Source organism: Glycine soja, chromosome 19 (assembly GCF_004193775.1).
Source record: "Glycine soja cultivar W05 chromosome 19, ASM419377v2, whole genome shotgun sequence".
In the NCBI taxonomy this organism is placed as follows: Eukaryota; Viridiplantae; Streptophyta; class Magnoliopsida; order Fabales; family Fabaceae; genus Glycine; species Glycine soja.
Genome location: NC_041020.1, coordinates 47,770,672 through 47,785,309, shown reverse-complemented (window position 1 = coordinate 47,785,309; position 14,638 = coordinate 47,770,672). Strand labels below are relative to the sequence as shown.

The following is a 14,638-nucleotide window of genomic DNA, read 5'->3' as shown; positions in this document are numbered from 1 at the left end:
TCGTCGCGTTAAGTTATATTTTTGTGATAACACAACTACTTGTTTTAAGGATATATAAACATAAGTAAATGAATAAATAGTTAAGAGAGTCAAAATTTCCTGTTTAGCTAATTTTTCTTTCAAACAAAGGAGTAATTAAATAAAATCACAATTAGTTTGTACCTTTAGTTAAGGATACCATCTTTTTTAAATAGATGTTGTAAGGTACGGATATTTTCTAATGTGTGCTTGATTTTCATATAATCCAAAAACTAGATTCTCAAGTAATTCAAAAAACTGGCTTAAAGAAATCATTTGTTTTAAAATATTTTTTTAATGTTTTCCTTTTAAATAAACTTTGTTTGGTGGTTTACCACAAAATTTTGAAAAATGTTAACAACATATTATGTGACACTCTTGTATTACACATCTTTATATTAGTTAAAATTTACTATAAGTTATAAAATTAAATTATAAAATTTTATGAATTTCACGTCATATTTAATATATTTAACGAACATCTCTTTTACTTTTGTAGTTTTTAACATATTTTAACTAATTAAAAAAACTGTATTAGAAAAAATATGTTAAAGTCAAATTAAATAATAATAGTATATTAGAGTGTATTGTTAGTACTCCTCAAACTGTTTGATGTCAATTCATTTTTCATTAATTTGTTTGAAATATTAGATTTTCTGTCACTCTCTCTATTTCGTTAATGGGTTATGGCCTTACGGGTCATTAAAGTTTGTTGTTAGTTATAAAAAAAAAGAGTTTGTTGTTTCTTTCTTTTTATTTTGACATTTAAAATTACAAGTTAAAAATATAATTAATATTTCTTAATATATCATTATTTATTTTATTTCTATTTGATGATATTGTATATATTATTCAAGTTTTAGTTAATAAATAAATAAAAACATTTTTTCTTCAAAATGAAAAATAAAAAAAAGAGTAACAACTATACTAAAATAAAACAAACAAAAATACAACGTGTTAATTAACTGAAGATTTGAGTTAATTTTTTATGTGCACACTAGAATCCAAATTGGAGATAGCACTGTAGAAATCGCGATTTGATATTATGTTTTTAAAATTTTAACTAATTTTATCATGTAGGAATTATATCTAAAAGAAAACCATGCATGGATTATGAATTTATGATAGGGTGCCGTCCTTTTTTAAGCTTAGTCCATACTCCATAGTGTCGTTGCCGTGAATTCGTGCAATACCGAAATTCATGAGCGTTTATTCAGTCACGTTAGAGAACAGAATCGCTTCTATTCTTTTTCTTCTTCTCCATAAAATGTTGAGGTTAACAATATATCAACCAAACACGTAACTTAACTACTTCTTTCCAGACATGCATCTACGTACAACGCTAGAATTGACAAACTACTAGTTGTTGTCGTCGTTATCAGGTTGATGATATGATATTCATCAATGCCCCCTCTCTTATCAATTTATCAGTCATGTTCATTAAGTCTATTAAAAATATTTGGTAACAAATTAAAATTAAAAATATTTTAATCAAGATATAGTAACATTAATATATGTTAAGAGTTTAATATTTCAAAATTATTTACAAGTACTCTAAACATATATACGTCTTAATATAATTAACGCTTTCGGCTTTATTGCTACTTGTGTCCTTAAGCTTTCTCGTTGCTTGTTCTCACGGGAGACAAATATATTTTATTTATTCAATCGGAAGAAAGTCATGAGATAATTGCCTTTGTCATATCATTGGTAGTTACAGTATGAGAATGTAGGGAAAGTTTTTTGTTAAGATATATTATTAATTTATCTTTTACATATACACATATCTTAAGAATATACTCAATCAAAAAATAATATTTTTATCTAAATTGTGTATCTAAATAGTAAATACTAGTCCAAAGCTTCAATGAGCCCATTCTTCATGGACTATCAATATCAGATCACGTTCTTCAAGAAAAAAAAATCACTAGCAGATTATTGGTTTGAAGTCAAAAGAATCTTGCTTCAAAAGACGAAAAACTCAAAAGGATCAGATGTAGTTCAGCAGTTTCTAATTAGGGAAATCTATTTTTTTTTTAAATATATAACTTTTTTGTTCGAATAAAACAAGAAAATATACATTTTCAACAAAAATGAATTTCCATAGCTTCAGCTTTGTAGTAAACTAGAGCAGTGAGCCCGCACTCTGCAGGACAGCAGAAACAAAACATGACCCATTTTCTTTGAAATGCAAAAGGAAAAAAAAAATCCAACAGTTTTTGACACATGTAACCTTTGAGCTTTGACCGGGGAAATTACTTAATAGACCCTATTTTTGCTTGTTGCCACCCCATAAAATAATGAGCAAGAATGGTATTATGTCCCTTGGTAGTATTTTACTCCACCATATTGCCACCAGAGACAAGAGGTGGCAAAAGGGAGACGCATGACGTGAAGGACTCGAAGAGAGTAACCAAAATGATACATAATGGACCAAAATGTTAGTCTAATGTTCACTTTTAAATTTGATAAAATGATCAAAATTATACATTTTAAAAACATAAAGGACTCAAATAAAACTTTTAAAATTTAATGTATCAAAACGAAATAATTATGAAAGATAATGAATCAAAAGTGACATTATTTTTTTTTAAATAATTAACTTTACATAGTGACCGCTAAAACCTGCCACTATCTTTATTTTATTTTTAAAAAATAAACAACTAAAAACATACCATATCCTCTAGCCTTTGTCAAATCTGAAAAAAGTAAAAAATATAATATTACACATATCGAACAATGTTAACACATAATTTCACTGGAATCACTGAATATTCTGGTTGTGTAGGGAGGTTGCGGCGGAGACTGAAGCGAGAACGGGACAACGATCTTTTTAGGTTGACGATGGAAGGAGAAAGAACCCTTATCCATCGTAATTGAAAATAATTTATTAATGAAATTATTATCGTTATTAAATGACTAAACTGAATAAAGAAAATACTACTAAAAATAATGAGAGTGAAAATTATTATTGTTTGTGGTTTCAAATCCATATATTCTTCATTTATTTGGTCATTTTTCATTTTTAAAATAAAAAAAGATAGTGATAATTTTTAAGTGTCAGTATATTAATTTAACTATTCTAAAATTTTAAAACATAGACGGACATCAAGTTTCTAAGGAAAAATTGAAAAAATGACCAAAATGATATGTTTAAAAAACATAAAAGATCAAAATAAAACTTTTAAAATATAATATATCAAAGCAAATATTTGTAAAACATAATAAAGGAAAGTGACATTAAACCATTTTAAAGTTTAAAAGTTAATAGAATGCTAACATTTCTAATGAAAAAATAAAAAAAAATTAAAATGATATATTTTAAAAACATAAAAGACCAAAATAAAACTTTAAAATTTAATATATCAAAACCAAACGTATGCAAAATAAAACAGATTAAAAGTGAAATTAAGCAAAGAAGCTAAGACTGTCACACAATAAAAGACAAAAAAGGTCAAAACCGGAAGAACGCTGTTAATTCTATAGTAAAAAGAACTTGGATTGTTTCTGGGCGACTGTATTGTTATAGATAGATAGATATAACCTTTTGCTTCATTTTATATAATTGTGCCACTGAATTTGGTTTGATCGCAAAGTATTAGGCTTTAATGTAAATTCAGGGATTGAATTGGGATTTTTAATATTTATTAAGATTATAAAAAAATAAAATATGATAACAAAATTCAATGATATTTAATTACTTTTCTTATAACAATTTTTTTTTTGTATTAAAAAGATGTACAAATTTTGATGAATTATTATGATGAAAATTTTATGTGGCTAATATTTTTTATGACGGGTTTCATGTGTTCTAATTATTTAGTCAATTTTTTTAACAACATTTTGCAAAACCTCCCAAATTAATTATTTATTTAACATAATTTATCACACCACCAAAATTAGGTATTTTATAATCAAGATTATTAGTGGTAGCCACGTTGGAGGCTGGGTTGTTTGGGATGATCTTTCTATTGTTTGGGATGGTTTAAGTTGTAAGTTTTAAAAACAATAACCAATTTTTATATTTTAAATGGGTTGAACCGCATTTTCACTTTTTAAAAAAAACATTAATGCTCATGAACGTCAAATTACACGAGCATAGCAAAAAACTTGAAAGTACAATATTACGGCCACAATGTGCACAATTTAAAACTTAATTGGCTAACTTTTTTGGTTAAGGATACACACATCGTATTCAAACTTGATAGAGTTGAGCACAGTTTACCACAAAATTCAATTGGGTGTTCCGGGTACTAGCATATAGATCCATGCAACCTAGGTCTTGATCGACAACTAGTTGACAAATTTGGAGATTAATTAATTTTTGGAAAAATCATTATGTTCAGAAATACTCAGAAAGTTAACAGAAACACAAAATATTTATCTAAAATAAGCTAAAACCAAATTGTAATGGCAATTTAAAGCCAGGGAATTGATCAAGACTTTAGTCTCGCATCTCAGTGAGGCACCATCTTTTCCTATAATTTTATGTACCAAAAAAATAAATTAAATTTCAAGTTGAAAGAAAACAAAGTTTCAACATTAAATACCAGAATAAATAATTGTCAACAAACAAAATCTAAGATTTTGCAAGACCAATTTGACATGCCATCTCTTCTTAGTTCTCTGTCTACTTTTTCTACAATGAAAGAATCAACCATAAGACGACGACAAAAGGAAATATAAGACAGAAAGTGACAACTTATCTCACAAGGTAAAGTAACCAAAAAAGTGTTTCTTTCTTCCCTCTATATCAAAAACATGAACACACGTTTAAATTCAATCTGTGGTAGAATTCACCTAACGGATATATCCCAGGATGAATCAACAATCTCTCAAAAGCATGCTTCTCACAGGTCACGATCAATTAGCCAGGTCAAGAATGCTTCTCCAAGCACCCCAAAGGACAGATTTAATATACCTCCAATGCAGAAAGAAATGGTCGTCACTTGTGAGACAAATAGCAGATCTGACTTGCTTATTTAGCCAGGGAAGCTGCCAAAAGGGAATCAATATACAAAGTTGATAAGTGATTATGTTCAGATCACTGTATAAATAGGAATTTAAAACAAACTCTGCCTTCTTGGCACTAAAATAGAATTTCAAGGGCAACATTACAGTAGTCAAAGTCAAAGATACTAGATATTCATAACAAAAAATTCAGTGTCCATTGATAATCCTTGAAAAACCACCAGATTCAACTTAGATTTCCTAAAGAGGATCACAAGCCATGCATACCTATATATTATGATTGCTGCACTTGTCGAGATATCTGCAGCATCCATTCAGCATACCCACTGTTACCACCCATCTGGTCCTCAACAAGGTTTGCAAGAAGGAGGAATCCCTCTTTGGGCTGTTCACCTTGCCTCACAAGGTGGCACAACTGGTAATATGCACGATCTGTATTTCTCAACTTCTCAAGTACCTTCACCAGCCTCCTTGACATTTCATTATCATGCTCACTGAGAGTAGTCTGCTTAAAGAAATAAAGCATACACACAGCATCGGATTTGTTCAATTAGATAAATAAAAGAGGAATACCCAAACATATCTACTCTACTGTGATTTGATGCTACGAATTGGCATATAAGAAGTTATTCAATGAGTTAAGAATAATATCCATCAATATCAGTGCATCAAAAAGTCGATCCTTATCAAAAAAACTTGTATAGGATAAATCATAGTTATCAAACTCAAATAGCGACATTTATCAGCTGACCCCCAAAAATGTTATAGCAGGATGGCTACTATTTTGAAATTTTTAAACAAATTAAATAATTTATTCCATGTACATATAAATGCTCAAAAACAAAAATACTCAATTCATGACATCCATATTTAACAATAAAAAGTCATAGGTCTTATTCTTAAGCAAAACAGAGAAGCAAATAACAACAAAATAGAATAGAAATGAATTTGGTCAAGAGACTAAAAAAAAAAGAACTCACACTAGAGAGACAAAATTAAAAAAAAAAAAAAATCAAAAGTCACAAATCACACTCTTCCTATCATTTATTGATATTTTTCAAACTACTCCATTTCATCCTAGGCTTCACCAGTGCACATGAGGAGGTTAAGAAAGCAGCACTCTATTAAATCAGTCCTTGAGATAATGGCATGGCCGTTGCACGGAGAAAAGAACAGAGATGGTTCAGGGAGTGCTTCAGAGTTTAAAACAGAGAAAAGAATGGTGGTTGGGTGTTGCCAGAAATACTGCCAGAAGTGAGCGGGTGTTGTTCAGATCAGACAGAACCCATAGAAGGGTAATCTGGGTAGACAGGTGTTTGGTCACACAGGAGAGAGAAGCATGGAAACTATATCCAATTAATTTCTTTTTGTTTTTAAGTTTTGAAAAGGGAGGAGGAAAATCTCTACTTTGCCCCCAAGAAACCCCCAAAACTTCAAAGCATTGCAAAATGGGATTTCAAAATGCCTCCTTGTAGCACCACAATAGCCGGCTATTTTCACCGTGATTGCAACTACAGTAACCATTCAAAAATGCACCATGATTCAAACTTTGTAGCAGCCCAAGGCAGCACATCACCGCTACACCACTATAGCACACTATCAATGAATGTCACACAAAAACTGGCCATTGAATTAAGTGTTCAATCATGAAGATGATGCTCATCATAGAATTTCATAGTTTATTATAACTATTGTATACTTAAATGAAATCACATGGGTAACCTACACTATTCCTTTTCAATTCTAATATAAAAATATCAAATATTAAAAATCCTTATCCCATTCAGTGAGGTTGGCTACAGTGATCACACAACACCATTCGGCTACATGCGTGCAAGATCAATGTGAACAAGAGATAAAAGTTAGAGAGAAAAAAAAAAAGAGGATGTATCTGCTCAATGTGACAACCTATAATAAACTCTCTGCCTTGAAAAATACCTATTATGAACCTATTTTTGTATAGCAAGAATATAAAATACCTTTGATAATTCTGCAGCAAAGTCTGCCCCAAGTAAATTCTTTGCTATATCAGGCGAAATCACCCTACCAAACCATATAATGAACCGGATGCCATCATCATAAATATAAAGACCTCTAGAGTCTAAGCTCTCCCCAGTCAAAGGTAACCTTCTCTCAACACTTTTTAAGTCATTAGCCTGTACAGATGCCTAGAACACAGGAGGAATTAATAATTCATGCATCTGACAGTTTAACCACATTATTGGTATCTTTTTAAGGTAAGCAATGTATACCTTCAGAAGATATTCATCAAGTCGAATCAAGCTAGGATAGAGAAGTTTCAACAGTCTTCTTATTGATACAGTCATCATTATGTGTCCTGCTGCACATCGTTCATCCAGTGGAACATCACCATACCCTCCACGTAAAGCTGTTGATCTACAAAGGGCTAATCCATACAACATTAAGAACTTTAAAGACTCAGGATATATCATTCTGTTTGCCAAGCGATGTTGCACAGCATAAAGATTTCGATATTCCCTGAGGGCTTTTACAACTCTTAGTTGAACAGCACTCCGTGCATCTTCCAGTTTTTGGGACAATGTTTTCTCAATTGCTGCAATTATGAAGGAACTCTTTAAGATAAAAAGCAACTATCATCCATCACATATGATGTCACTAGACCAGAAGTCCAGTTTACCTACCTAGCCTACTTAACAGTGATACAATTGCACCAGTATCAGCCAGCCGATATATATCTGCTAACTCTGTAACTACTGGAACTGCCATTGTGTGTACTCTTATTCGCCTTTCACCACAAGATGCAGTATATCTATTTTTTTGTTAGGGATGAAACTTGCTTTGAAACAATTTCACATCCTAAATATCCTGACTAAAAATGAATATCAAGCATAACAAACATCCAGATAAATGTTAAACAGTGGATGAGAAATAGTAAAAACAAAGCATGATAAGATGAGCTGAATGTCCTACAAAAAATGAAAAAGAGAAATAAGATTAAATTTATTTTTTTGTACTTCCCAAGGAAACAAACTCTTGAAAAATATAACTGAATGTCTAAGTACAACATCTCAAATAGAGATAGTCATTCCTTTGGGGAAAGAATAACTTAAAAATATTTCAATGCATAAAAAGTGAATGAATCTCTTAACGTTAAAATATACCATGAAGACAACAATTTCAACAAGTAACATAAATGGATAAAGTACAGGAATGAATAAAAGAGGATAGCATTAGGTAGTCAATAGCCAACATAATTTGACAAATATCAATCATACGCTTTATGATAATACTTTTCAGATAAGAAAACATGTTATTCTTACATTACAATATAGCCATCTAGTATCATAAACATTAGATTAAAAATTATGATTATATTATAACTCATCTCAAAAGTTATCAAAGAAAGGATACAGCAATGCTACTTGTAAATACATTGTCTGAGTTGTCAACAATGTCTCTTCAAGTGATAACTGCATGGCAAAGGCTTTATCACAATCTACAGCAGGAAGTGCTAACAAATCGGTGGACCTCAGCATGAAGTTTCCATGATAAGTTGTGAAGCGAACACCTAAAAATATAGGCAATTATCAGCAATTTTATGCATGTTGCATGGAACAGCAGATAAACAAAAGGAGGCAATGAAGAAATGTATTTTCAATATATAAAATGGATGCACAGACCTTTTGCACATCTAATGCGCATTACAGCTTCCCATGCAGTTTCTCTGGTAAGGTCTCTCCTCAATTCATGTCTCAATTTCTCCCCGTGAATGGCTGATTGGAAAGCTGGATAGTAATACACTTGACCAGCAGTATACTTTGCCAGAGTTCCTAAACAGCCAGTAAATTATAAATACATAATTCACTTTGTCAAGTATAGGATCATTAACATACCCAGGATATGTGCTTAGAAGAACACATATGCTGACCCTGGGAGTGGAATCAAATCTAACAGAATTGAGGAGGGAGGGGGCGCATTATTTACAGAATAACTAAACATCATGCATAATTTGCTAATTCAATTGAGCATTTGCAGGCAAGTAATTTTGGCAACACATCCATGGATGACAGTACATGTTGATATTCCACACTTCTATAACCACAATACCATCAAGGGAAAATATGGCAATCATTCAATTCCACACATCTTTAATAACAACACCATCAAGGGAAAATATGGAAGTCATTCAATGGTCAAAATAAAGTGATGAACTAACTCTGTAGAACTCTTAACTGTATACCAAAGTCATGCTGTCAAGTATCAAAGGGCAGAGTGCAATCATTTGTGTACAATACAAGGTATGTCTTTGCTATACTCCAAAAGCATTTTAAAATGAAGATGAGACAAAAGCAGATTTTAACATACTTCATAAACGCCTATAAAATCATGGGATTAAGACATCATAAAACATTGTTAAAATAGTTGTTTATTATCTGTTGTACAGCTTTATAAAGCTGATTTTTGTTGTATCTTTTTTATATATTAGTTGTCATAGGCTGTAGCCTTTTTCTCTTTTCTGTCCCTCTGATTGTCCTCTGTTCAGAACCCTCTTTTTATATATATTATACATCAGCTGAGAGAATACTCAGTGATTTTGTGCCAATTTTCACATCTCAAGTCTCTCAAGTAACATTTTTTACCCATAAAGAACCATCCATTAGATTTATCAATTAGAAGCCTTCCTATCCGAATTGAAAGGTGTGGCTCTTTTATTTTAGAGAATAAGAGTGTTGCATAATTTAGAAGAAACTGTAAAAACTTACCTAAGGAGGCTATGTCAGTGTACTTATCACTGAATGCATACACATTTGTTGAGATTTGGTACTTGGAAAACTCAGCAGCCATTTGTTTATAGAATGGATCTTCAGGCAGTCTCAGTCCATGCTCTTTGTCTGTCCCGTAAACACGAGAATCATCTCCACGTAACTTCAAGCGGCCAACACCAAGAGATGGGAGTGTGTTTTGAAATATTAACAATTTTCCTCCAAGTTGACTCTGCATACACATGCATGAAAAGACCACAACAAAGTAAGGATAAGAAAAATGACATTGTTAAATTTAGTTCTCAGTGGATGTAGTTCTCTTAAATTTAGCGAACTAGAGGGCCCACCATTCTGCATAGAATGTAACTTGCTTCTCTATGGTTCATCTGATTTTATTGAGTGACCTTTTGATAATGCAGTGTGCCCAGCAGTGTCCCAAGGCCACTTTTGGAGTTAGGAATTGAGCAAGGAATTAAATCTTAAAATATGTAATCTAACAGTAATTGTGTCAATTAATACCAGATTTATCCAATGTATTAAGTTCACTGCCTATTGAAAACAGGAAAAACAAACAAACAAACAAAAAATAGCAACAGATATTACGATAAGAAAAAACACCATTGAAGGTTGAAAAGAGACTAACATACCATAACCATAAACGCAGCCTTGAGAGCAGGACCAAAAGCTGATTCCAAGTTAACATTGTCCTGAAACATGGTTGGCAAACTATCTAGGAAGGTTTCTACCACACTTCTTGATTCAGACAAGTTAACAAGAAGATCATCTGGCAGTGGAATAAATATATCATCGAGATCTGACACTACCAACATCTGTGGTTGAGTCAAGGAAGACTGCAAAAGCATAAGACAGAATAATTAGTATAAATTGAGAAAAGGCAGAGATATATTAATTGTGATAATACTAATAACACAGCAAACCTTCATGTTATAAAAATGTATTGTGCTGTCAAAAGTTGCAAACCCTATTTGCGTACGTGGAAAGCCGGGCAGCTCATCTAAGCATGACTTAATTGTATTGGCCACAACCTTCATTTAGGACAGTACCATCATCAGCACTCAAAATAATGTGCACTAAACACCTCAGAAATAGTTGGGACTTCGAATGAATTGTTAATTTTAGTAACCTCAAATGCAAAAAGCATTCAACAACCCAAAGTTGCCCAAAAATGTTTGTGAAGAAGTAAATGACTAACTGTTACTTCCAGGCAAATTTCTTTTTTAACACTTGCCCTTTATGTATAATAGGACAATTTTGGTCATGCAATATCCAAAAAAAACCCATTTCTAGAAAACTCATTTTCAGTAAATATTCCCAAAATAAAACTTAATACTCCAGAAGTAATTCTTTTAGAATTCATTCAATATGAAAGCAATCATGCACAAATTACTCAGACATGCTCATGAAGCATAATAAACAGAGGTTAATACGCAATCCTCAAATACACATTAGAAATAAACTCAACCAATTATTGTGAGTTTCAGCAGTAAATAAATTACTCAAAGGAAATAAAATTGAACAATTAAGATAATCTAAAAGCTATGATGCATAAAACTATAAATTTTAGTGAAAATGAAAACCATATTAACATGTTTTCTGGTGAGCAGACCATTTTCTTATCTAAATAAACTAATCTAAGACAAAATATGATAGCTCTTTTTTTATGGTAGCCGAAATCAAAATTTATCTGTAACTAGTACTAATCATGACTCTTTTAACTCACAAAAATAAGGCCATATGTTAACCAACAGTACAATTTATTATTTTTTCAAAAAAAAAAAACTGTAAAATCTATTAAAATGCCGTACAAGGTACACATTGGGCTAAAAGTAAAGAACATACCTCAATCATGCCACTTCTAACAGCAGATATGGAAACATCGATGAGGAAGAAATACACTGGTGGCATAGGAGGCCTCACCATGTACTCAGCAGGGGCAACAAATTCTACAGTCCCCTTTGTAAGTTCAGGTCGTTGATTTATGTCAACTCTTTTTCCAGTTGCATCTAATTGTGCATAATACTCACTAGGCACTGTACATAACACTCTATATTAACATCATTACAAAGATAATGTTCAAGTGTTCAACCAATTACAATATGCATAATATAATATATTTCACATAAATAAGTAATTTTCCGTGCAGAAATTCTTAATCATGCAAGAAGGTTAACTGTATAGTTTAACATGATAGCATAGCTATGGTCCATTTATCACGATGGTAATAAACACACAGTACAACTGACATGAACATATAGAGTCAGAAAAATCATAGAGCAAGTTTAGTCCCTCATGAAACTGAAACCTTAATCCACCTTGCAAAGGTAAACAAGTATGTGATTATGAAATGCCCCTTTCGGCACATCCAATACAATAATCATTATAATGCAAATGATACCAACAGAAATAAATGAATTTTCAGAGCTACCAAGAAAACAGTTTCTCGTGATAAAAAGGTGCTGGCCTGTTGGGACTAAATTCCAACTATTCTCTTCTTTTGACTTTCTTTATCTTCAAAAGCAAAGGATGAGGTTATGAAAGTAAAAAGTACCATCATTAAGCAAGGTACAGACGTTGCAACGAAACTTTCTTCCAGCTTCCGTAAATGTCATATAAGGATTCACATATGTGCGACATCTTCTGCAGCGGACAACACTAGCTGGAGCAAAATTAACTATAGGCACCTCTTCCTGAAAATAAAAAACAGTGAATAATTGAAAATTACATGACCTAGTATGTTTCTGCTCATCAAACAGGGTAAAGAAGCACTAACCCCATCAGGAGGCTCAGCAAGCGGACATACAACTGCTCCAAGAGGAAGATGCCACCTTGAAGCCAAGGACTGAGAGCTAGGAACTGCACTGGTTGTGAGTCGTAGATACCGGGGATTGCAGTTCATGGGATACATGTCAACCAAATTCTTTGGTTCAATATCACCTTCTAATGGCCGTGGAAGTTCCTTGGCATCAAATAACGGATCCATTGTTCCAGGACGAGTTTGCAATGTGAGTGCGTTGAAGTCTTCTGCCAAGCCCTGAACAGCACCCATTGGGGGCACAGATCCTGGCTGCTGCATTGGCTGGATACCTAGCGGGGGAGCCATTGGAGGCGGTGGAACATAGCCTCCTGGATGAGACAAAAAAGGAGAAGCCGCTGCAGGTGGGACAGGCCCAAAATTTCCTTGATTAGCAGGGAATGAGGAATGCATAGGTGGAGCTTGCATTTCAGGACCAGCCTGCTTACTCGGGTACCCAGGAAAAGATGGCTGAATTGTAGGTGGCGGAGGAAAATTTGAACCTAAATGTGCAGGAGCAGCACTTTGTGGCGGGGGAGAGCCCATTGGAACAGAAGGCATCTGTGGCTGAGCTGGAAGAGACGTGGGAAAAGGCTGTGCTTGACTAGGTGGAGATTGAATTGATGGTGGTCCCATTGGCAGCGGAGGACCACGTGGTTGCATTGTTGGGGGAAAGGACGGTGCCGGCGGAAACTGCTGAAAAGGCCCAGCAGCCGGTGAGGCATTTGATGGTCGCACGGGAAGCGGTACCGATGGATCATTGAACCTCCCTGGTGGTGCAGGTCTAAAACTGGGTGCCCCAGGTCTAACTGCAGCAGGTCCAGCCGACGAAAACGGCGTGGCGGCTTGCGGCGGAGGAGCTGGAGGACTAGGCCGAAAAGAAGGAGGCTCTGATCCAGCAACGGGACCGCTTGACGAAAAAGGTGATACTGTCTGTGCAGCGGCAAAAGGCGATGAAGCAGGTCTTGAAGGAGGGAAGGTTGGACGACCAGGATTTTCGGTCCCCATAGATTATTATAGAACAAACCAAATCAATTCTTCGCTCTAATTTAATCAAAACTTAAAACCTCTGTTCCATCACCAAGCCTGTAATTCGATGCACGCAATGTTCAATACATAAAAGTAACCAAACACAACACAGTGCAAATCAACAATAATTATAACAATTGGAAGCACTTTGGCACGGTCAACTAGTAAGATGAATGAGAATTGAACATAGTTTAACTTAGATGAAGAAAGATTATAGGAGAAGGATGCAGCGACGGAAGTGTTAGGGTTCTGAGAAGAATAGTATGAAGCGTAATGGGTGATTTGGATTTAAGTGGATTGTGATGTGACAGATCGAGAAAAAGAAGGGAGGGGAAGGAGAAGAAGTTGAAAATTGAGATCGAGAGAGGGTGACTCACCGAGTTGACAATTCCGATCGGAGACGCAGAGGGTGATCCGCACTGCACGATTGAGAAGTGATGGCTATTGAACTAAACTCAGGTAAGGAGCCTCTCTTCTGATACACCCAAAGGAAACGTGGTGAGAGCACCTTCCCTGCAAGGACTACGACTCTGCCAATTTCACCGTTCTTTCCTCTCTCTTTTTTCAGTTGATTGGCACCGCTCCTCGGATGTGGCTGTCGTTTGGGCTCGTGGTCCAACTTTTGGGCTGGACTATAATTCTGCAATTGTGATTCCGTTTTGCAAATCATTGGCAACTGGTAGGGGCACCCATCAATTTTACTGCTACACCCGGCATAATACGCGGAATTCCGTTTTTACCATTTTGTAAGCCTAATACAGATTGGCAATCAGTATTGGACTTATGGATTATCAATCCGTAAGTGGTCCATAGAATTTTTTTAATTTTTTTTTCAAAAATATAATTTATGAATTAATTTAAAATTAATGGTCCAAACAAAAATATCTGTGACTTTCGCGTTATTAGCACAATATTCTAACCAACTAAGTTAATAGACTAATTATATTATAAAATAATTAATGTTGCTATAGATAACACTAAAATTTCTAATGTATATTTAATACACATGTAAATTTACATAATAAATTTTGTAATGACTAATTTTTATCTAATAATTAATTTG

At 33.6% G+C, this 14,638-nt stretch overlaps 1 protein-coding gene across 2 annotated transcripts; it reads right to left on the bottom strand.

The window, feature by feature from the left end:
- Positions 1 to 4,536: 4,536 nt before the first annotated feature.
- Positions 4,537 to 14,176, bottom strand: LOC114400480 (protein transport protein Sec24-like At3g07100). 2 transcript variants are annotated; one of them, XM_028362950.1, is made up of 14 exons: positions 13,953 to 14,176; positions 12,526 to 13,632; positions 12,304 to 12,442; positions 11,595 to 11,785; positions 10,673 to 10,780; positions 10,382 to 10,585; positions 9,735 to 9,966; positions 8,652 to 8,801; positions 8,383 to 8,539; positions 7,653 to 7,780; positions 7,242 to 7,564; positions 6,969 to 7,157; positions 5,257 to 5,497; positions 4,537 to 5,013 (listed from the first exon to the last, which is right to left on the bottom strand). In XM_028362950.1, the coding sequence occupies exons 2-13, from the start codon at positions 13,552 to 13,554 to the stop codon at positions 5,264 to 5,266; spliced, it is 3,084 nt and encodes a 1,027-aa protein (XP_028218751.1). In that variant the 5' UTR covers positions 13,555 to 13,632; positions 13,953 to 14,176; the 3' UTR covers positions 4,537 to 5,013; positions 5,257 to 5,263. The 2 variants fall into 2 exon arrangements, with proteins under 2 accessions (XP_028218751.1, XP_028218752.1); XM_028362951.1 differs by having other exon boundaries at positions 5,257 to 5,494; positions 13,953 to 14,173.
- Between the last annotated feature and the right edge of the window lie 462 nt (positions 14,177 to 14,638).

What these genes read in the sequence shown, in the direction of transcription:
- LOC114400480 (XM_028362950.1), bottom strand. Translation starts at nt 13,554, where the DNA reads ATGGGGACCGAAAATCCTGGTCGTCCAACCTTCCCTCCTTCAAGACCT. An exon ending in CACTGACATAGCCTCCTTAG is followed by an intron (nt 8,802 to 9,734) that starts GTAAGTTTTTAC and finishes CTGGCTGTTTAG; the next exon opens with GAACTCTGGCAAAGTATACT. An exon ending in TTGCTGCAGAATTATCAAAG is followed by an intron (nt 5,498 to 6,968) that starts GTATTTTATATT and finishes TATTTCTTTAAG; the next exon opens with CAGACTACTCTCAGTGAGCA.